The sequence below is a fragment of the Colletotrichum fructicola genome (assembly GCF_000319635.2).
Source record: "Colletotrichum fructicola Nara gc5 chromosome Unknown KSG_Nara_v1_contig06, whole genome shotgun sequence".
Lineage (NCBI taxonomy): Eukaryota > Fungi > Ascomycota > Sordariomycetes > Glomerellales > Glomerellaceae > Colletotrichum > Colletotrichum fructicola.
The window spans coordinates 4,728,314-4,750,259 of record NW_027094056.1 but is presented as its reverse complement, the minus strand read 5'-3'; the positions used below and the strand labels follow the sequence as shown (position 1 = coordinate 4,750,259).

Sequence of the window (21,946 nt, the reverse complement as noted above, 5' to 3'; positions counted from 1 at the left end):
TTTACGTTCGTCCGTTGGAAAGAGTCGCGAGGCGAGCAAGCCCTCTCTACGTCTGGGTATTCTCGCACTCTTATCAGGGACACAGCATCTCGGCAACAAATGAGGTGACTTCCATTGCAATTGGGTTTCAGGCCGTCTCTCTCCGTCGGTACCACTTCATGCTGAGGCACGTGAAAACACTCACGAATGCCAACGGGTGAGACCGCGACGATGGCGCTCGACTGTCTTAGATGCTGTCTGGGACTAGACCCCACCGAGGATGGCATGTCGGCCGGATGTGCCCCTGCAACCATCGGCGGTGATCCCTCCCGGGAGCACTAGGGAAAGATCATCGCTCAGCCCATCTGCCGATCCATGCTTCCTTTCGAGGTTGTTCAAAATTTGCGGTTTCTGCCCGCGATGCAACCGCCGGGATGCCGTTGACGAATCATTTGTGACCGTTGGATGCGGCCGTACTGCCGAACTGACTTTCACGGCAGGGACACACGCAATGCGAGCTGCCGTCGGCCCTCTTGGGAAGAAATCATCTGCAACACGGCTGAGCGCCGGCATTCCTGATCAACAGCATCGCTCCAAGACATGCATTTCACCGCTCGTGTATGTTGTGCGATGGGAATCAGTCTTGACTGCGCTGCCCAATGGGTTGAATCCGCGTACACGCTTGAGGTCAAGCCCCCCTTCATGTGAAGACGTTTCCGCAATCCCAGAGAGACAGATAAGAATCTTGTGTAACCGTCGAGCCAGCCAACCGGCTTGCAGATCCCCGCGCCCTAGCCTTGATGAGATCGACCCGTTCCGACAGGACTTGGCACATTGCGGGTCAAATCTCTTGACGGTGAAAACGCTCCCGAATGGGCATCAAGAGTTGCAAGACAAGCCTCCAGCCATTAATGATGTCACTCCGTGGCAGTTGGTGATTGGTGGCATTGTTAGCTCTGCCGTATGTCTCACAGTGATCTACTACTGTATTACATTCCGAGTGCCAGTAGTCCTTCGCACATCTGCGAGCTATCTCGGGTTCTGAAGAGCTAGTGGTCGAGCGGATTTGGGCGACTGCCCAAAGGAGCGGTTTGCGCCAAGTCCATTCCTTAACAAGGGGCATCTTTCGAGATTGGGCATGAGACATGTCTCTTTACCTGGTCTCTAGGCTCAAAGCTGAGGATGCTCTTGTCCGAAAACATTCATCCCATAGATGAATTAGTTTGCTAGAAAGAGGGGTTTGCAGTTCCAATGCTTTTACTAGTGACTGTTAGGTGTAGATCTGTTTCACAAAGATGTTTTACTCATGGACGGTGTGAGTCGCGGTGGCTCCGCCGGTGCAGTGAAGCTCACGGTCTTGACCGAGGCCGACGATCATGCTGATTCAATTCTGGTATCATTTCACGACATTGGGTCAGAAATGCATTGCAGATAGTGTAAGACACGAGCGGAAAGTCGGCGCCGCTGATGATCAACGACTGGCCCATGCAAAAGACGAGCATCTATAGGAATGCCGTTTGGTGACGCACATCAGTCCGAATCTGACCGGTTGCATATCACCTGTCACCGACTACCAGGACTTGCCAGACCGCCGCGCCCCCTTGAGAAACATATGGAATGCGACGGGGTGCCGAAAGATCGCGAAACGTAACCACCCGTATAAGGGAAAAGTGCCCACGCCCGCGCACGAAGAAGTAGCTACTTGGCACTCCATGAGTGTTAAGAGCTGAGAAAAGAAGGCAATTCTCACGTATGAACACCAGTGTCAACGATGCATCCTCATATTCTCAAGCATCCTCACGCCCAGAACGGCCAGTCGGCTATCAGAGAGTCAAGGGATGTCAGCCCGTTCGACAACGGCGCATTCCGGACCGGGCAGGTGTGCGGCCCCCGGCGAAAGCTGATTCTTTGCTTTGACGGAACCGGAAACAAGTTCCGGGGGGACGATAGCGACAGCAACATCCTGAAAATCTTCCGCATGCTAGACAGCAACGCAAACGACCAATGTGAGTCTTCGTCTTCTGCACTTGGCCGGCCTTTCTTCTCTGCCAGCTAGCTAATCCGAGCGATAGTTCACTATTACCAACGTAAGTCGTCCCGAGGAAATGTCGACGTGCGACTGTTGACGTTGTCACAGCTGGCATCGGAACGTATGTTGTCTCCGACAACTTGACGCACAACGGCCTGCGGGCTAAGTGCAAGTCATACTACCAGATGGCCAAAGATTCCGCGGTGGGATCATCCTTCGACCAGCATGTCGTGGGCGGTTATCGCTTCTTAATGCGATATTACTCCCCAGGTGATGACATCTACATGTTCGGCTTCTCACGAGGCGCCTACGTGGCTAGGTTCCTCGCAGAGATGCTGGACTTTGTCGGCCTGCTTGCCCACGGAAATGAGGAGATGGTGTCGTTTGCGTGGAATTCTTTCTCCCAGTGGCAGGCCCGCAGGTCGAACTCCACGCCCCAGGGCAAAGAAGATCGCGAGAAGATGTACCAGTTCCTCAAGGGGTTCCGCGAGACGTTTTCGCGACCAATCCGGAGGATCCGGTTTCTCGGACTGTTCGACACAGTGAACAGCGTGCCACGATTTGAGACGGCATGGATGCAGCGGAGTAAGTTCCCGTACACCGCTCGGAGCTCGGCCAAGGTCATTAGGCACGCCGTGAGCATCGACGAGCGGCGTGCCAAGTTCCGGCAGGACCTCATCTACCAGGAGCCCAACAGGTGCCGGAAGAAGAGTGCTGCTAAACGGATGATGGAACACCATCCCATGAATGAAAAGATGCAGGAGTTACAGGAGAAGTACAGGCCTGGCAGAAGATCAACCCTCGCGCCCGACGACATTGTCGCTGCGGAAGACCGCGGTCGACGCCAGTCCCGGGCTCAGGGGGAAGACGCAGACCACCCTGCGCCTTTTCGTTCCCGTTCTAGATCCAAGTCGAGGACTACGAATAGGTCATACCCGGGCGGCACAGAGCACGATGTTTCATCAATCCACTCCAAACCGCCGATGGAGGATCTGGGTTACGACTCGGACGATGAAGAGGAGCAGAGCGTCGACGAGGTGTGGTTTGCCGGGGGCCACGGCGACATTGGCGGAGGATGGGATGTAAAGGCCGGCAGCAAGAATGCCAGCCACATCCCGTTGGTCTGGATGGTGCGCGAGGCCATCCGTGCAGGATTGACTTTTGATATCGACCAGCTCGAGAACCTGGGATGTGTTGAATCAGTCGCTGGACCTGGCTTCAATCCCGTCCCCTGGGGAGACGAGACCCCAGAAAGGTCACGTGCTCCGTCAACAGTCCCCGAGATCCATGTGGACGCTCCATCTCCGGTCGGGTCTCCGAGCGCGTCTCCGAGCGGATCAGCCACAGTTCAGGCCGACGAAGAGGCCGACGGGATGACCCATGCCGAGACAACAACTCTGTTCGGCAAGATGATTAATACGGCACACGAGGCGGATATCCACGACTCTCTCGACTTCAAATGCGGGATGCACCCTGCGACCGTCTTCATGTGGCGCGTGATGGAACATCTCCCCTTCCGTCGGCTGGACCTGAGACCTGATGGGAGTTGGAAGCCCATCCGTTGGCCTCTACCAAGGGGCGAGGTGCGTGATGTGCCGGATAAGGTGAGGGTCCACGGAAGTGTCATTCGCAGGATGGAGAGGGATCCCAAATACCGTCCCGGAAACCTAATCGTGGGAGGCGGTGGCAGAGGGTGCCGCGTTGCGCCCAAGGAGTACGGCATGGGCAAATGGAAGTGTGTTCAGGGCAGAGGAGACCCCATTGACGAGATTTGGGTTCGTGAGCCCAAGGCCGAATGAGAGAAAAGCTGCGAGAAAGGATAAAGTCAAAGTCCATGCAACTCTGACATTGTGTTTGGTTGATGGCTCGAGTAGGTATGGTAAGAAGCATAGTTGAAGTAAGGTACATAAGCATAAATAAATGCCCCTGTGAGTGCGGCTTTCGCTTTCGCGATGGGCAGCGTCCAGTGCAGTGCTCTTCAGGGGCATCTCACATTATTAAGCTCCAGGCCTTCGGCTTTAGCGGCCCCCCAAGACCCCGGACGCGGCGATCGACGCCCTGAGAGGAGAAACCGCAACGTGGCCATCGAGCCGTGCATTTTGTACCTTAACTAGTCTGTTTTCATTGCTTCAACTCTGTCCGTAAGAACATGAACCTTGCCTCGCGCGACGGCCCGACTGGAAACTAATTGGCCCGCCCTCACCGTCTCATCTGCTCGCCGTTGCTCTCACTTTCTCTCCCCGTCAAGCCAAACGGCAACCCCTCTCAGCGCAAGAACTCCCCAAGCAAGGTAAGGACCCAAGCCGTTATCTCGGCTTCGACGTCCCGCCCCAAAGCATAAAGCGCATGTCAACCTGGTCATGGTTCGCGTCACTGACCTTTGACACGTCTCGGCAGGCGATCCACCCCCTCGGCAACCGCTGTCGCTGCTTGTCGTTCACTGCGTCTTCCCTGCCAACGGCTACTCGTCTTCCAGATCCCCTCTCTAGCCTCATCAGGTAGCCACACGGCGGTCTTCTGCCCTCGTCGATTGGCTTTTGCGCAATCATCACAAGGGAGCCATGACTAGCGTCTCATCAGTCCTAGCCACCCCTTCATCAGGCGCGGCGTCCTATATGCCCAGCGAGTTCCCCCAACAGGTCCAATATGCGCAAATGGTGGGTTCTCCCCAGCGTCGATTCTTTCATCCAGACACGTCGTGCTCTGTGCTGTTTGTTCAGCGTCCCCGTCGTCGTTCGCGGGCTTTGATGTCGCATGTAATCGCTGCTGTAACATCGTCGCTCACTGATCCAGGACGACCCGCCCAAGATGGCTGTCCAGACGTATACACTGCCTCCCCTTCCCTATGATTACAATGTAAGTCACCCAATGACAACGCAACATTACAGTCTGACATTACACAAAGGCTCTCGAACCGCACATTTCGGCGGAAATCATGACACTGCACCATGATAAGCACCACCAGGCCTACGTCACGAACCTCAATGCTGCCTTGGGCAACTACTCCAAAGCCGTGGCTGAGGCCAACATCCCCGATCAAATTGCCCTGCAAAATATGATCAAGTTCAACGGCGGAGGCCACATCAACCACTCGCTTTTCTGGAAGACCCTCGCCCCCGCAGACAGCAAAGATGCCTCGGACCCCAAGGGTTCCGCTCCATCGCTTATGGAACAGATCAAGTCAACGTTTGGCAGTCTGGCTGGCCTGAGAACTGTTTTCTCTTCGACCTTGATGGGTATTCAGGGCTCTGGATGGGGATGGCTGGTTAAGGCTCCTGGAAGGGACGGTGGACTTCGCATCGTCACGACCAAGGACCAAGACCCCGTCGTTGGCGGGGAGGTGCCCATTATTGGTATCGACATGTGGGAGCACGCATACTATCTGCAGGTACGTCTGACTACCTTGGTATGCTCGACGAGGTTTGGCTGACGATTTCTAAAGTACCAGAATGGCAAAGCATCGTACGTCGACAACGTGTGGAAGATCATCAACTGGACGGCTGCCGAGGAGCGGTTCAGGGGCAATCGTGAAGATGCCTTCGAGATCTTGAAGGCTGGCATGTAGCTGGCCCACGCTTAGGCTTCGCGGTGTAGGCATTCTATTCTCACAACTTCTTATGACGGGGCGCACTTGTTACAACCGTTTGTGAACCGAAACGTTTTCACTATTGATTGGCGCTCATAGCACGCGAGAAGCTTTGCTTTAGTTCCATCAGCTCCTCGACCAAGATGAACCGATTTGCGCAACAGATCCCGGCCTGCTTATTCCGTGCTTACGCCATGCTGTTGATGAGCCACTCCCCTCGCTGAACACATCTTATGTCGCTACCCTCGACCAACGATGTTAGCCAAGACATCGCCAACGGGCTCTCCCGCTTCATCCGTGATGGCCGCCTGCTGAGGGTACGCGATGAACAGCGCCTCCCAGTGGTCGTAGTATCTGACTATGACACCGCCGTCTTGATTTCGTCCATTTTCTTCGGCGAGCATCCCCGAGTGCCCCTGATTCATTTGGACATGATGCATGACAAGCCCTTGCCCGTTTTGTCCTCGTTGGCCCCAAACCCAAACATCCGCCTGCACCTCGATAGCCGGTTCAAAGAAGGATTTCATCCCATTGGTGACATCTTCAACGTGTCCCGGAACGTTGTGTGTGCCGAAAACTCCCTTTCTCATGTCAATATGTCCGTCTGCCACCATGTCAAGACCTGGGACGCTGTGAGGGTCCTCCTCAGTTGATGGAATCTCGTGGTATCCGGGCTTCAGGTTCGCCAACAGAAAGCCGTCCGACACGAGAGAAGCAGTGAAGTTGCGGTCTATCCAATACACGATACGACTGTCGTGAATCTCTGGTGCTTCCATGCTGAGAGTTGCGAGTATATCGATGTTTGGCGGTGGCGTAGGGGCGGGGCTAGTGTGGTAGGTTTTGCCATCTCGAATGGTCAAAAGTGCCGTTCGTTCTGAAGGGCTCCGAGGCGCAGAGAAAAACGTCGCTGTTCCTTTCCAGACACCATAGTTGGGCAGTCTCGCAGCTGATGCAACCAAGATCACGGAGAGACAGATGCAAAATAGCAGGTTGACACGATGACCCATGATTGTTGTGGGCCGGAACCTAGTGTATGTGTCTTAAATGATATCAACAGCTGAGATGGAGACTTCTGTTTGCTATGATTGACAAAAGAGCGTGATGATGCACCGACTTTAGACCCGGCCAATCCTCACGTCATGCTCTTTCCAAGCCTGATGTGGGAGGCGACGTTCTTCAACCAGTGTGCGAGCAAGTGGTTGGTTAGGCCTCCTTTTTCTCGCAGAGAACAATACTGCACCGCCTTTCTCTGGCTCAGGACCAGCGTACACCGAGTGGCCTGCCGACGGATGACACGTGGGGCAGCTTCGGTCAAATAGCATGGCGAAGACTCCGGCGGTAACCGGCATCAGATCGGTGAACGTAGCCCCGCTTCGGCTCTCCCGCCACTCGGGAGGCGCGTCGGCTTGGAGCCAGTGCACGAATGTAAGTCGGCCGAAATTCTACCTCGCATGCATTTAGAGTACAGAATTCGAAATACGAAAATCTTCATTACAAGATGTGCAAACATTCGAGGAGATGGATCATATTGATTAATGTTTTACTCTTATCTTCTCCGCCGCCATTCTGAATTCGAGCTCATCGAATCTCTTTCTTCTGCAGATGCTGAAGCCACAGAGCTGCCAGCAAAATCTTCCCGTCTCTCAATTCGCGCCCAGCCATACGTCCAATGACGCGGGATGCTCTGCATTGCGCCAAAGTCAATTCATCTCCTCGTTGCCTCTTGCGAACCACGACGCCCAATTCATGGTCAGCATCTGGCCACTCAAGGAGGGCGTCCCGTTCCCCGCACTTCGCTGAAGAGGGTGTCATCCTCAAGCACTGCCATTGGTACCAAGCGAGCCGAGCCTACTTCGAGGCGCTGCCCGGGACTTATTGACTGGCCGTTTGCTTGTCCAGGTATCAATGCATTGCTGCCGTTGACCATGCCGTGCGACGCGGTCCCGACACCACCGGGGCGGACGGTGTGGCCGTTTGGGCTCCAATGACGAAGCCATCCGCATCAATCCGCGCTGAAGAATCCAATGGCACCAGGCTCCCAGGCGTTAAGGGGGCATATCACGACGAGGCTGCGTCGCGCGGTCGCATGCTGCCTGCAGAAGTGTGTGCGCCATCTTACTTCCTGAGCGTAAACTAGGTCGTCTGCACACCCTCAATTGGTTCGGGGGAGGTGATCAAACCGCCTCATCGCGGCCCAGGCTTGCCTGAATTTTGATCGAATGCATGATGGTGGGCGAGATGAGGCATGCGCTGGACACTCTCCGACGAGGACGAAGCTGCCCAGGAGCTGTCATGCCACTGCTATGTCGTAGAGGGCTGATGAGGCTATGGCTGAAGCACAAATAGCTGCCCTCGTGCCCCGATGTCAAAGTTTGGTTGACCCAGATCCCTCACGGTCTCGTTCTTGAGTTGGAGGATTGCTCTCGACGCCTATCATCATGAGCACCGACGCTGTCGAGGAGCTGAGAAGCTCTCTGAAGCAGTAAGTCGATCGATGAATCGGAAAAGCTCAATTGACTCACACAAGACAGTCTTTACAACAATCCCGAGTTCTCAGATCTCACTATCGCCAGTCGCGAGAATGAGTACCACGTCCACAAGGCGGTTGTGTGCCCAAGATCCAGCTATTTCGCCGAGAAATGTCGTGAAGCCAAGTCTCAGGTCGGTATCCGTGTCCCGGTACAGAGAATCCATCTCGATGCTAATGTAGCACTGTTTCCGCAGGCGGCCGCTGATGGATGCCTGAATCTTCCCGACGATGACCCTCAGGCGGTCGGGATGGTCATTCGATACTTCTACCAGCTCGACTATCCCTCGGAGCCCTCGACATACGTGCCTCAGACCAACGGTCACGCCCATGCGAATGGACACACCACCGACGACGACGGCCCCAACGGATCCATCAAGTCAGACGACATGCCTCTGGACAGGGACATCAAGGCGGAAGCCCCAGGAGAAACGCTGGATGATTTCCTGCCACCCCAGCCACAGCGAACCACCAAGAAGCAGAAGAAGCGCGCCAAAGCCCAGGCGAAGGCTGGCTTGGGCTCGCCCGATCCCCAGGGTGACTCCCTCGCATCCCCAGTTGCCCTCGAGACATCCCTCAGTCATGACAACCACAGCGAGGGAGGTGGTGCGGTACTCGAGTCGAAGCCGCCCGTCACTCGCAACGGCAACATCGCTGTTGATGCTAAGCCAGCGGCCGCGTCCGTGACGAACACCAAGACCAACGGCATAGAACCAGTCGCATCCAGTGGCACCAAGAGTCTCGTCCTGCACGCCAACGTGTATGCGCTATCCAGGAAATACGGAATCGCCGGTCTACGGTCCCTGTCATTCGACAAATTCCAAGCAGAGGCCGACAGCCAGTGGCACACGGAGGAATTCTTGCGCGCGGCGGAGAAGGTCTACACCTCGTGCTCTGACGGCGACGACGACCGCAAGATGAAGGATGTGGTCGTCGGCATGATCTGCCGTCATGGCGAGATGATGGACAAGGCCGAGACGCAGAAGGTCATGCGGACCCTGCCCAAGGATCTCATGTACGACATCTTGATGCAGGTGCGACAGCAGGGCGGGTTCGCCATTTGAGAAGACGGGTGGTCGGTCACAGCCGCGAACACAGATGGGATCATGCCAGCTTGTACTCCTTTCATACGAGAAGTAGCTCTTCGCCTGTATCATACACGTACTCAATCCATGTTTTGGGGTTTGGAAGTTCCGATTGGCGCCATACTCGCTCGAGCATGTGTATGGCCTGTTCCACGTTCCGCGTCCTGACTAGTTTGTGCATGTCGAGAAGGATCTGTTTGACCGCCATCCGGTCTGAAGGGTCTCTTGCCTCGGCGCCTGCGACAAATGCCGGCCACTGGCATCCTTTGAAGTGGCAATCCCTTGGGCTAATGCATCGGAGAGACTCGACTGCGGCGTGGGCAACATGGGAAAGCTCGGTGGAATGTTGCTCGGCTAGAGCCCTGCGGCCGTAGATCTCAATTGCACACTTATAGGCATGCGCCAAAGACTCTCTCTGAGACACATAGTGTGGTTCGGGGTAGTCTACTGCCCACTGCCGACAAGAGAACTGTTCGAGCCGCTGGAACAGTTGCGATGCGCGCATGGCAAAGTCTTCTTGGTGATTCCCAGCCCTCGCGGGGCACAGAAGGGAGTTGAAGCCACAGAGAATGTGCGACAGCTCCGCGGGACATCCCGTCCATCCCCGGAATTCCCCACGTCTCAAGATCGTGTAAAGTCCGGGGTCGGTGAAGGTCTCAGACAAGTCTGGCTTATCGCGACACAATGTTGAGCCAAATGTTTGAAGCCTGTCGGGGTTAGTTTGTTGTCTGCGCAATCTGTGCCCTTGACTTACGAGACATAAATTTCCTCAAAATAAGCACCAAAATCCCAAAACGTGGCATCATGAAGCGTGGAACCCGCCCCCCTAGCTTCGACGTCACTTCTTAGGGCAGCGCTTGTTCGTGAAACCAGCAAGGCCCGCATGCCGCCAAGATGATACTTCCAGGACCGATACCCAGATTCGAGAAGCTCCACCCAAATCAGGAGCAGTGTGGACACGATAACTGCGTCCGAAGGGGTCGAGCCCGTTAATGCCAATCTCATGTGCGTTATGGCTTGCTGCTTGTGCATGAGAGCGTCTGCAAAGTCCCTGGAGCGGAGTTGCAATGATGTCGCAGTATCACTGGGCTCGACGCTGTCTAGAATTGCCTTGTGAAACAGCAAGCCATGTTTCTCTGGAGATTCCAACGTAATCTCAGAACGTGCTCGATGATGTGCCGCGAGGGATACGATGGTATGATGAACGAGTGGGTTAGACAGTGCCATTGGCATGAACCGTCTGAACGGATTTACAGATTTTTCGTCGTAGATGCTACACTCCATACAACAACGTTGTTCGTCTGAAAATGAATGAGTAATCAGTGTTAAGCCATATCGTAATTTTAGACTCACAATACGATATGTACTCGACGGACTTGATGCCATACTGGCGGAGGATGGGGTCAGCTGGGCTTTTGAGAAGCGTGCCAACCTCCAATTTGTCGATTTGCCGACCATCGTCCTCTGGCGCCCGCTGTACGTCTTCGTGTATTGAATCTTGCTTTTTTTGGGTCTTTTGATAATGAGAACGTCATATTCATACAATAAAACCTGTAGAAGCGGCTTACCTTGGGCCATTCTTGGTCACTAATTTCGACGGAAGGGGCTGGGGTTGGTGATGGTGGATGTGGCGTCTGTTTGTGAGCCATCTTGCGGCGGCGGCCATGTTCGACCCAGACAAGAGGTTTTTTGGGACCATACCCCAGACACTGCAACCCCGCCCGGGTGCATTTGACGCATGCCGGCTTGAGGTTGTCGCATCTCAGGCGCCTACGTCTGCACGTCCAGCAGGGCACATCCGCAATCAGCCCGTTGAGATGAGACCATGTGCCATCCACCACATCCACCGAGCTTTTGTTAGATTCCATGGTTGCGCGGCAGTTCGTGTTCAAGAGACGGACTCAGAACGAGGAGTTGTAGGGCTGAAAAGTTTGTTGAAGAGTCGATCAGATGAGTGTCAGGGGCTGGAAAACGAATTGCGGGAGCCGGGAAGGGAGATGTTTCATCAGTGGTCAGCCAATCAAAACAGTCGGATCATCCGCTTTTTCGCACAGACATCTCGGATTCACCTTGGCCAGCCATGCCAAGGAATCAAGACAATCGAAGTGCCGAACAAGCCACCGAAAAGCTCGTGTAAGATGGACAACTTTCGATGTCGAAGCCCTCAATAAATACACTTATAGAATAATTTCGACATTGTGTCTGATGTCCAGGCCGTTTTTGACGCCTCATCATGAACTCTTTACCTGAAGAACTCTCAGCTGCGACACAACCTGGCTCTTACACAATCGCCTCTTGATCGCCCAATCATCATGGCGGGGGCGAACGTGATCCCAGCAAGACCGCCGCCCGTCTTCAACAAGCCACTGGTGTTTAGAGACCGGAAAATACAATCGTTCTTCGCAAAAGTAGGCGCTGTTGTTCACAGTGACATTCTTGGCTGCGATCACCCCGAATGGATTCCGGTAATCGGATACAACCACCGATATAACTATCGATTATCTTCAAACTTTCTACAGAGTCACTGGCTTCAGCTGCAGTGGTGCGTATCTTGCTGTTCAGTTCACTTATATGCACTTTACTAGAACTTGGCACAGAAGGACAGTATTGGCTCACCGCACAGGTGGAGCAACGTTTGAAGTCAAAGCCAGACTGCTTACCGCACTTGCTGTGTGCAGACATCTCAAATGCTTTTGTCGCCTTTTCGGTGAGTTCTCCCCAACAATTCGCAAAGATCTCCAAATATTCCCATTACGACACTAAATCTTTTAGAATCGTCCCGTGGAGCCAATGCCAGACCAGGACAACAAAACTGAAGATTCCAAATATGAACCATCAAGCCTCAAATCTGAACCTGAACCATTCCAATCTTTCGAAACGGATGGCAACAAACACCACGATCCCAAGCCAATCAATATTCAACCCAATGAAATTACCGGAAATATCGACACCGTTCCATTGACACAGGGCGCCAGTCCGGCTCAGCCACGCTCATCGTATGATGAGTCTTCTGACTCGTCAACTGATTCATCTTCTTGCCCATCAACAATTTCGTCATCGTCCTCGATTTCATCTTCTCGAAGCAAGAACAAAACACTAGCATCAGGTAACACAAATGCTACGTTCAATATCGCACACGATCCGTTCCGTCCATCACAGCCCTCGGTACTGCCATTGCTACAAAGTCGTAGTATAAAGAAAGGTCCACGCTCCAACCCTAAATCCGTACCAAAGACTCAAGAAAGTACTGCCAAGTCAGCCTCCAAGAAAAGGACCGCCCCTCATCGGCCCAGGCCAAGTATCTATGATGATCCCGTGGAACCTCCGGCCAAGAGAACTTCGTGTCCTCTCACCATGAATGGATGCTCCATGGCCTCCCAGGGAGCTTCCATCATACCAGACAGGCCGCTGAAGTGGACCAAGATACACAACACTCGGTCGCATGCTCGCGAGCCTCAGCCATCCGACTCGACTCCGATGTCCACCCAGCCACCAACGCAGTCGGTCGAAGTCGTTTCCCACGAGATTTCCTCTGGTAAGGACAGCGCATCCCAGGGCATTGTACCGAATCTCGTCATACCGGGAGAATCAACACCAGAGCCCGTCGTCTCAGAGATGGTCTCTCCCCAGCTCGGGCCGTGCAAAGCATGCGACGAACAGCCCTGTGGGCACCTGCGACACTTTTCAGTCCAGCTTGACGAAGAAGATGTTGAGATGCTCGACGCAACGGATGAAGTCAACATCGCCATGAACAACTGCATTCAGGCCAACAGGCTCTACGACACCATTCTCATGGCCGAGAAACCGGAGCTAGCTAAGAAGATGGCGAAGAAGGCGGTCGATATCGCGCGAGATGGGGCAGCATTCGTATCTGATTTTCGGAACCTTGTCGAACTCAACATGAATTGGATGAAGAATTTCCCGACACTCGAGAACGCAGGGGACTTTGACCCGGTTCTTGTCACCATTCCCGCAGAGGACAGAGAGGAGATGGAGATGCGCGCTCTGGTCAAGCCTCTCAGCAGCTACTTTTGGAACATAACGGCGTTGATCGAGTCTTTGAACCTCCAGACCATACTTGTGGCAGGTGTCACCGAGGAGAAGGCGGCAAAATGGATGGGCGACGCACGGTGTGACGCGCTGAAGAATGCTCAAGATGCAGAGCGGGAGTTCAACACCGTGATCGAGAGGTCCTTCCAGTAAAACGCTTGGCGGCTTAGCTGTCTTGAATTTAAACGTATGGCTTTGTCTTCATCGCCACCATTGGGCTTGTGTGGTATTGATTATTCAATCATGGTCCCGTATACGAACACTCTTTACCGTTTATGCCTGTTCACTTCGAAGACTATGTCTATCGCGGGTGGGTGTACTGCAAAATAATAAAAAGGGATCTTCCACCACTCAACATTGGTATTTGACAAGCCGTTACGTTTGCGCTGCTTCCGCGCTGCTGACATCTCGGCAGTTGTTGGCATGCGATCTTGATTGGGCGGTCGATTAGAGCGGCTGTCTGAGCTCATGTTCAACCACGCGGGGTATGTGAGACCTGAACTGCGGGGATATCAGAGGAGCAACAACGGTTCCAACAAAACTCATTGACAACCGAAGCCTCAGCAAAGGTGAAGAATCACTCCTGTAGATGACCCAAGGCTCTAACGGCGAGTGTATTTGTGTGCTGGCTTGAAAGTGGTCGGTTGCATCGTTCGAACGAGTAGACTGTTGAGCGCCGGACTGACTACCATAGACTATTATCGGCCCAGACCATGGCAACTTCAAGCCATGTTTCATGGCCGTAAGGTCGTTATACTGCGTGGGGGCCAACAAAGAATTCCCAGGCCGTTCCAAGAAATGTGGCATACATCGACAACCTCAAGTTGGACCCAAAGCTACAACCAAGGGACTATCATATCCAAGGAAGTAACAAAGGCTCGAAGATCCTTTTCACGGAGGTCCAGATATTGGAATCGACTGGTCGTCAACCATATCCAGGCGATGTTCTAATCGAAGGTGAGAAAATTAGCCTGGGAAAGATACATTCTTGCTTGCTAATGGTATTGCAAGACGAGAGAATAACACATGTCGGAACCGTTCCCGGAAAGGAAGAGCTCAAATCAGACCCTTGCGTGACGGTGTTCCACGGGCAAGGAAGGACGCTGATGTCAGGGTTGGGTGACGCTCATGCACATTTGACCTGGAACGGGGGCGACTTGGCCCGCCTAGGAGACTTGCCAGTAGAGGAGCATGTACTTTTGACAATCAAAAGTGCCAAATGCTTTCTTGACTCGGGATACACGATGTACGCATTCCCTTGGTGCTTGATTCAGATGGGTCTCATCCTGAGTTATAGGTGTTTTGGAGCTGCCGCAGCAAAGGACCGACTTGATGTTGTTATCCGAGATGCCATAAACTCTGGAGACATTTCAGGTCCCCGATACCTAGCCAATGCAAGAGAAATCGCGAAACCAGAAGGCGATCTGGTAGCCTCCATCACCAGATTTGCCGAGGGCCCCGAGGGTATGTCGTCGTCAATTTTCACGCCAAAAGAATTAGGCTGATAAAACGCAGAGATGCAACAGGTTGTTCGTTCAAACATCCAGTGCATTGGGGTTGATAACGTCAGAATCAGCATGTCAGGCGAAGAGATAACAGGCAACCGCGCGGCAGAAGATTGCTACTTCACCGCTGAAGAAACGGCTGCGTGCGTCGAGGAAGCTCATCGCCATGGCAAGAGAGTATGCGCACATGCCCGAGCTCGCGACTCAGTGAAGATGTGCGTCAGTCATGGGGTGGACGTCATATTCCATGCATCCTATGTTGACGACGAAGGTAAGACTTCAGAACTCTTGCTTGGCTGTCTGCCACAACCCTAACAAAACTGGATACATGTAGGTATGGAAATGCTGGAGAAGAATAGGCATACGAGCATTGTTGCACCGGCGATCAACTGGCTCGTGGCAACTGCGTATGAAGCCGAAGCGTTTGGATATACGCAGGAAGCTGCTGGAAAGGCGGGATATGTGAGGGAGCTTGACACTGCGGTTGCTGGGCTTCGAGAGATGCATCGACGCGGTATCGTCATATTGCCTGGAGGGTAGGTACAGACTCAGTTGTGCACTTAACACGATGCCTATACTCATGCACGTGTAGGGACTATGGCTTTGCGTGGACACCACATGGCACGTATGCTCGAGATCTGGAGCACTTTGTCAACTTGCTCGGATTTACGCCGCATGAAAGCATCATTGCTGCGACCACCGGCGTAGCTGCACTCTTCATAAGGAGTCATGAATTGGGCAAAATTCAGCCCGGATACCTTGCAGACTGCATTCTCGTAGATGGTGATCCGCTCGAGGACATCAGCATTTTGCAGGACCACAGTCGGCTCAACATCATCGTCATCAACGGAAGAGTCCACAAGGCCGGACCATTCGAGTATTACCAAGATACGCGGCGGACTTGATATCGCGTACTTTCAAAGAAGTATTTGAGCCTTGCCATGTGTGGCAAGCTCTGTAAAAAGGCAGTAGGTGGCAAATATCTTAGGCAATCAGAATGCAAGTGGACTAAGGCATAACCCAAACAGCACCAAATCGTGAAATGGAGATGACCAGTTTGCCCAAATTCAATTGTTAGAAATGTTGCCGATTACTTTCGTCGTGACGTCCTTCGCAGAGACAACCTCAGCGAATTCTCCATCGAGGCTTGCCAAGCTCACAGCATGCACCGTCTCTGCATCGAAACCCCCCTTTTCGTAAGTAGCAACCGCATCCCGCACCAAGATAACGCCGTGAACCCCTTCCCCATTGCCATCCGGTCCTCCATCGTCTCCCAGAACCTGCAGGTTCGCCGCCATGCGGACAGTGGTACTCACGCAATGATCTGTTGTCAGCCCGAGAACCACGAGCTGTCGGAGGCCACGCGATCTAATAATGGACTCCAGTTGAGTTCCCACAAAGCTGCTGTTGAAATTTTTGACGAGGACCGTCTCATTGCCCACAGCTGCCGCGAACTGCAAAGGAGAGACGGACGGCGTCGATGAGCCTTCAAGGAAGTGAGACGGATGCAGTGCGGATGTCGGAGAACGTGAGTGGTGATGAACGTGAATGATGGATATGGGAGTCTCGGAGGAATGAGACGATGCGATTGCGGAGTTCCATTCGCGGGCTGCGTGGAGAATGCTTGCAACGTTGGCTTCGAACGATGGCGTGCTGCGGGATGAACCCCAGTGTGTCGGGTGCTTGAATCCTTCTTGAATGTCCACTAAGAGGACGGCAGTCGGCGTTTCCGAGGCGTGTCGCATGGTTGCTGTTATTCCTTCAATATCTTTATCTTGTGGTGCTTGAGTCGAAGAGAAGTTTGGCCACCTATACAAGCTCTGAGTGGTGATGTTTAACTGTTCAATGTCAGTTACAGGCCGATCACATCAAGTACGTTGAAGCGTTGCGCCCTGTCATCTATCGTGGTCATCCTAAGGGCGCGCGCTAGCCTGAAATGGATACTGAGAAGAACAAATGGAACGCCTGATGAGCGTGCGTCTCAACATAGTCAGTTTGGCCTTCTGCAGTGCTCAATGCGCAACTCTTTGTGCCGAAAATCAATTTTCTTGGGCGCAAACTTTTCATATTACTGCCTTGATTGGTTGACGGGAAAGAGTTCGCCGGAAAAGCCGCGTTCCTTTTAAAAGGAGTTGCCGGTGTTTGCTTTGACGCAGCAAGAGCTCTGTTCTCTACGAGATAAAGTAGCAGGTGAGTAATCAAAATACGAAGAATGTTGCTATCCGGACGGTAGTTTCTGGCTAACCGGGCAGTATCCCACCGATCAACCAGTGATATGGTTAGCCGAAAAGAACTTCGTAAGTCGATTCAGTAGCTACGCGCGGGTAGTCGATAACTTCGCGCGCGCGATCGACGACTTCGCGATATTGATTGTGTAGAAAGTTATGTTATACGTGATTGGCTATGCGATTGAAGTTGAAAGTCGTATTGGTCGAGATTAGTGGGATTACCGCTCGGTTAGCCAGAACCTACCTCGCGGGAACCAAATTCAATACGAATGAATTATTTCGTTTGAGTCTGTCCATTGAGCGTGAATGAGTCGTGGCGCAGACCTTCTCAGCGGACATTGACAACTCCGATCCCACTGTCGGCCTATGGTTTGACCATGAATGAAGAAGAGAATACGACAGAGAACGTGTAGGGGCATCACCTATATTTCGTGGGAATGGAAACATGCCTTTGCGGCGTTCGGTGTTCGGACAATAACGCGCGGGCCGTTGTGGTGCTGGGTCTGCAAGTGGAACTATCCCACATCGGGCTCAGCAGATACCCCGCGTCCGACTAGAATCTCAACCGTCCGTTAGACTGACCGCTGTGAAACGCGGGGAAGACAGCGACAAGCCTCAATTCATGGTCGGTAGTCGGTGTCGGCGTGGGCGATCCCCCACCGGTTCCGGGCGGGTTTTCCGGCCCCTCCCTTGGCCGTCAGCGATATTCAAAGGCGAGGCATTGGCCGCTGAACGCCATGTTGAAAGGCTGTTCTGACTTCAGTAGTTGCCTCTTCAAGCTCGTCGACATGCTTCTTTTGAATTTCGCGGCCGTTGGCTACGGCCTGGCGGCGATTTTTGCCGTTTTCGTTGCTCGAGTCAGTAACAAGATTCCCTTTGGATGAACTCACCGCGAGGGTTAAGACTAATGATTCTTGACAGATCCTGTTCACCGGCTTGACATGTTCCTTGAGCCATGTTCCTGGCCCATGGTACACGAGATTCTCACACTATGGTTTGAAGTTCCAAACTCTCACCGGCCGGCGCATGCACTATGTGCATTCTCTCCACCACCGATACGGGCCCATTGTCCGGATTTCGCCCACCGAGGTTGCCGTCGCCGATCCGGAAGGCTTCAACACGATTCACAAGATTGGCTCGGGCTTTTTGAAGGGGCCATGGTATTCGACAGTCACCGCTGGCGTCGAGCCGGGAATCTTCGCCATGGTCGATCCGAAGAAACATGCTGCGCGCCGAAAGCTCTTTGCTCGTGCATTTACCAGTGCTTCGCTGCGCCAAAACTGGGAGCGTATCGTCCGGCAGAAGGTCGAGCGGGCTGTTGAGCAGATCAAAGCCGAAGCCCTGAACGGAAAAGCCGACGTCCTGAAATGGTGGACATTGATGACGACCGACGTCATTGCCCATCTGTCCTTTGGAGAGTCGTTCGAGATGCTGGAACTAGGAGAGGTAAGGCTGCTTTTTCGTGGGATCCCCTTCGCGTCACTTACACAGAGCAGAAAAACAGTTACATCAAAGCCCTGGAATCCGTCTTCATCTTCACCACGCTCCGCAAGGAATTGCCGCTGCTTTATTTCTTGGCACGTCTTCTCCCAATCCAGTCGGTGCAGAACATCGTGCAGGCCCAAAACATTGTGGACGCGCATGCCGTCAGAGCCGCTGCAAACTTGCGCCAGAACGGCCACTCCGCCAACCTGTTTGGCAACATGCTCGCCGAGTGCGAGGCCGGGGAGAAGTCGGACCTGACTCCCGAGAAGGTCCAAGCCGAAGCCGGGAACCTCATCGTCGCTGGGTCCGATACGACGTCCGTGACATTGACGTACTTGGTATGGGTTGTACTAAGGAGACCTGATCTACAGGCGAGATTGGAGGAGGAGCTTGCCGGACTGGGTGACGGATTTGACGACGCCGCCTTGGAGAAGTTGCCGCTTCTAAATGCGGTGATTGACGAGACTCTTCGTCTCTATGGCGCTGCCCCAGGAAATCTTCCTCGATCAGTGCCTCCCAGTGGCGCAACATTTGGAGGTTTCTTCGTCCCTGGAGGCACAGTAGTTGAGACGCAAGCGTACACCCTTCACCGGCACCCGAACGTGTACCCCGATCCGTTGAGGTAAGTTGATTTCATGTTGCTACATCGCATTTTTTCTGACTTCATCGCAGGTTTGATGAGAGGCGGTTCCTCGACCAGGAGTCGCTTTCGAAGCAGCAGAAGCAGCTGTTCTCGCCCTTTGGAGCCGGCACCCGCGTCTGCATCGGGCTGCACCTGGCTCGCATGGAGCTGCGACTTGCCACTGCCGTCTTCTTTCGGAACTGTCGGGGCGTGCGACTTGCAGACAACATGACGGACGACATGATGGAGATGCAGAACTTTTTCTTGATAAGTCCGGTCGGACATCACTGCGACGTTACTCTCAGGTGACTTATGGGGGACACGGATCAAGAGGGATAAAGTTGGCAGGTAGTCATCTGCGATCGAAAGGGAACATTTTCCTGGAGTATGCGATTCCATTGCTGGCTCTGCTAGGTTGAATGAGCATGTACATGTAATAAGCAAAACGGACTCATATGGCCCTCGAAAGGATTAGTATCGCCCCAAAGATGAAAATCAATGGCTCGTATGCGATGGAATGTGTAAATCGAAATGGACGAGGGTATATCTTGGTCTGGAACGTATTCTGGGCTTGTATGATTGAGCAGTTAAAAAAGACGAGCAAACAATTTCATCTGAACAAATAGGTCCCAGACCAACAAAGGCAACACAGATTATCATGCTGCAGGCACATGATTTCCTGCCGTCTCCCAATGAGATGGCGCCTGGGCTCGGCCATGACGTATGCAGCTTTTGTGGGCCCATGATGCAAGCAAGACGAAGGCTGGGTATTTCTCCAACTCGTCCGTCTCACATGCAACCCTGCTTGTTTCCGCCTCTCGCTAATACCAGACCATCAGAGACAAATCAAGCATTTTCAGCTCGAGAACCAAATCGAACTCCGAAACATACCCAAAATGCCCATCTGGAGCTCCTCATTCGTTTCCTTCTCCTCCTCCATCTCCGTCAACGGCAAGGAGAACAGCCAGCGGTACGCAAAGCAGACACAGCGATCGCCCGACGGCACAACGATCAAGACCGCGTCCCAGAAGGGCGGAGGCCCGATGTACACCGAGACGCTGCAATACGATTCCCATGGACGCCCGATCGTAGACGGCCGCGCTCTGCGGAGCGGTCCAAGAGAAGCCGGCCGTATCGAAGACGTGTCGGACCAGAAGTCGTAGAGCGGAAGCCGCATATACCAAGGAGGAATCTAGCGGAGGCTGTACAGGTTGATGAATATTTGGAACGGAGTCATGGCAATGGGAATGATGTATACTTCAGCGCGACAATAGCGCAGGTTCAATGATTACAACACGATACGATCACACACACACTTGCCACAGGAAGTGCTTGCAAACTGCACAAGCTTGGCAGTGCTCATCGGATGAGCTGCATGGTGGTCATAACTGCATTAATTAAGCTGGCATCGCCGTCTGGCTGCCGCTCACAAAGCTACACACGCTGCCTAGATCTTGACAACAACCTTGCCAAAGTGCTTCTGGTCCCACTGGTACTGGTACGCCTCCTTCACCTCCTCGAACCCAAAGATCTGCTGGTCGACGACGGGCTTGATCTTGTTCGCGTCAATCGCCTGGTTCATCTCGTCAAACTGCTGCTTCGAGCCGACAAACAGGCCGCGGATGGTGCAGATGTTAGCCAACGCGTCGAGCAGCGTCGGCTGGTCCTTGGGCGCGTCGCCGTGCGAGAGGAACCCGATGATGGAGATGACGCCCTCGAGCTTGACGGCCTTGAGCGACTGCGCGACGGTGCCCGGCCCGCCGACCTCGATGATGTGGTCCGCGCCCGCGCCGCCGGGCGTCAGGCCCTTGGCGACCTCGCCCCAGTTCGGCGTCTCCTTGTAGTTGATGACGTGGTGCGCGCCGAGCTTCTTGAGCTGCTCGCCCTTGGCGGCGGACGACGTTGTCGCGATGACGGTCGCGCCAGCGGCCACGGCGAACTGGATCGCGGACAGGCTGACGCCGCCGGTGCCCTGGGTGAGGACGACGTCACCGGGCTTGAGGGCCTTGGACTGGATGCCGTAGAGGGCGTTCCAGGCGGTTAGCGGCGCGCAGGGAAGGGTGCTGGCCTCGATGGCGTTGAGGGTCGCGGGCGCCTTGACGAGGCCGTGTTCAGGAAAGACGGCGTACTGGCGGAGGGTGCCGTCGAGGGCGCCGCCGAGGCCGCTGCGGACGGCGAGCGGGGTGATGGGGTTGGACTGGTGGTGCTGGTTGAAGAGGGTGCAGATGTTGTCGCCCTCGGCGAGCTGGGTGACCTTGGGGCCGACGGCGAGGACGCGGCCGGCGCCGTCGGAGGCGGGGACGCGGGGGAAGCTGACGGGGAAGGGGTAGAGGCCCTGCGTGCGATTGTGATGTTAGTGTTGGTGTTTCGAAGCAGCGGCTTATGACGGGACGTGACTGACCTTGGGGATTGCGAGATCGCGGAAGTTGAGCGAGACTGCCTCGATCTGGACGAGGACGTCGTAGTCGCCCAGTTGCGGGAGGGGAACGTCCTTCTTGAACTCGAGGGAGTCCCAGTTCTCCTTACTGGTGCCCGTGATGGACCAGGAGTTTGTTGTCGTCGGGGCCATGGTGAAAGTGTTGATGATTGTGTTACGCCGCTGGATCTTGTTCAGAGACGATGTTTCCGAGGCTCAATCTGCTCACGAACCACTCCATGAATGAGGCGACGCCGACTTTTGAAGGCCATTTTGCGAATCGTGGGGTTCGCAGCTCCGAGCTTCCAGCAGAGTCGACATGACGCAATGTTCAACTCATGCTGTCATTATGGACCCCGCGATGCGACACTGCTCGAACCGTTTTGACTGACTCGACAGCGGTCGGCCCCCTGTCGCGGCCCCGTTCCGCCCAT

The 21,946-nt window shown here is 54.0% G+C and overlaps 11 protein-coding genes across 11 annotated transcripts; 7 read left to right on the top strand and 4 right to left on the bottom strand.

Moving 5' to 3' along the window:
- Positions 1–1,750: 1,750 nt before the first annotated feature.
- On the top strand, positions 1,751–3,807 carry CGGC5_v011624 (Uncharacterized protein; the record flags this gene model as incomplete). Its single annotated transcript, XM_032032483.1, has 3 exons — positions 1,751–1,985; positions 2,052–2,066; positions 2,117–3,807. The coding sequence occupies 3 exons, from the start codon at positions 1,751–1,753 to the stop codon at positions 3,805–3,807; spliced, it is 1,941 nt and encodes a 646-aa protein (XP_031887943.1).
- A 762-nt stretch (positions 3,808–4,569) lies between these two features.
- On the top strand, positions 4,570–5,573 carry CGGC5_v011623 (Superoxide dismutase; the record flags this gene model as incomplete). The annotated part of the gene is made up of 4 exons (XM_032032484.1): positions 4,570–4,665; positions 4,802–4,864; positions 4,914–5,396; positions 5,451–5,573. 4 exons carry the CDS (start codon positions 4,570–4,572, stop codon positions 5,571–5,573), a joined length of 765 nt encoding a protein of 254 aa, XP_031887946.1.
- A 260-nt stretch (positions 5,574–5,833) lies between these two features.
- On the bottom strand, positions 5,834–6,601 carry yukJ (Uncharacterized protein; the record flags this gene model as incomplete). Its single annotated transcript, XM_032032485.1, has 1 exon — positions 5,834–6,601. The coding sequence occupies one exon, from the start codon at positions 6,599–6,601 to the stop codon at positions 5,834–5,836; it is 768 nt and encodes a 255-aa protein (XP_031887947.1).
- A 1,431-nt stretch (positions 6,602–8,032) lies between these two features.
- Positions 8,033–9,185, top strand: CGGC5_v011621 (uncharacterized protein; the record flags this gene model as incomplete). Its single annotated transcript, XM_066152554.1, has 2 exons — positions 8,033–8,076; positions 8,126–9,185. 2 exons carry the CDS (start codon positions 8,033–8,035, stop codon positions 9,183–9,185), a joined length of 1,104 nt encoding a protein of 367 aa, XP_066008234.1.
- A 61-nt stretch (positions 9,186–9,246) lies between these two features.
- On the bottom strand, positions 9,247–10,855 carry acr-2-0 (Acriflavine sensitivity control protein acr-2; the record flags this gene model as incomplete). Its single annotated transcript, XM_032032487.2, has 5 exons — positions 9,247–9,913; positions 9,961–10,306; positions 10,493–10,507; positions 10,560–10,719; positions 10,775–10,855. 5 exons carry the CDS (start codon positions 10,853–10,855, stop codon positions 9,247–9,249), a joined length of 1,269 nt encoding a protein of 422 aa, XP_031887945.2.
- Positions 10,856–12,560: 1,705 nt separating this feature from the next.
- CGGC5_v011619 (uncharacterized protein) lies at positions 12,561–13,409 on the top strand (the record flags this gene model as incomplete). Its single annotated transcript, XM_032032488.1, has 1 exon — positions 12,561–13,409. The coding sequence occupies one exon, from the start codon at positions 12,561–12,563 to the stop codon at positions 13,407–13,409; it is 849 nt and encodes a 282-aa protein (XP_031887948.1).
- Positions 13,410–14,500: 1,091 nt separating this feature from the next.
- On the top strand, positions 14,501–15,666 carry CGGC5_v011618 (Uncharacterized protein; the record flags this gene model as incomplete). The annotated part of the gene is made up of 4 exons (XM_066152553.1): positions 14,501–14,720; positions 14,772–15,032; positions 15,096–15,297; positions 15,354–15,666. 4 exons carry the CDS (start codon positions 14,501–14,503, stop codon positions 15,664–15,666), a joined length of 996 nt encoding a protein of 331 aa, XP_066008085.1.
- A 162-nt stretch (positions 15,667–15,828) lies between these two features.
- On the bottom strand, positions 15,829–16,506 carry CGGC5_v011617 (putative isochorismatase family protein; the record flags this gene model as incomplete). Its single annotated transcript, XM_032032491.1, has 1 exon — positions 15,829–16,506. One exon carries the CDS (start codon positions 16,504–16,506, stop codon positions 15,829–15,831), a length of 678 nt encoding a protein of 225 aa, XP_031888148.1.
- A 1,271-nt stretch (positions 16,507–17,777) lies between these two features.
- Positions 17,778–19,405, top strand: stcB-0 (putative sterigmatocystin biosynthesis P450 monooxygenase STCB; the record flags this gene model as incomplete). Its single annotated transcript, XM_032032492.2, has 4 exons — positions 17,778–17,846; positions 17,911–18,435; positions 18,486–19,096; positions 19,147–19,405. The coding sequence occupies 4 exons, from the start codon at positions 17,778–17,780 to the stop codon at positions 19,403–19,405; spliced, it is 1,464 nt and encodes a 487-aa protein (XP_031888147.2).
- Positions 19,406–19,992: 587 nt separating this feature from the next.
- Positions 19,993–20,259, top strand: CGGC5_v011615 (uncharacterized protein; the record flags this gene model as incomplete). Its single annotated transcript, XM_032032493.1, has 1 exon — positions 19,993–20,259. One exon carries the CDS (start codon positions 19,993–19,995, stop codon positions 20,257–20,259), a length of 267 nt encoding a protein of 88 aa, XP_031888150.1.
- Positions 20,260–20,543: 284 nt separating this feature from the next.
- On the bottom strand, positions 20,544–21,784 carry CGGC5_v011614 (Zinc-type alcohol dehydrogenase-like protein; the record flags this gene model as incomplete). Its single annotated transcript, XM_032032494.2, has 3 exons — positions 20,544–21,431; positions 21,498–21,695; positions 21,746–21,784. The coding sequence occupies 3 exons, from the start codon at positions 21,782–21,784 to the stop codon at positions 20,544–20,546; spliced, it is 1,125 nt and encodes a 374-aa protein (XP_031888149.2).
- Positions 21,785–21,946: the final 162 nt, after the last annotated feature.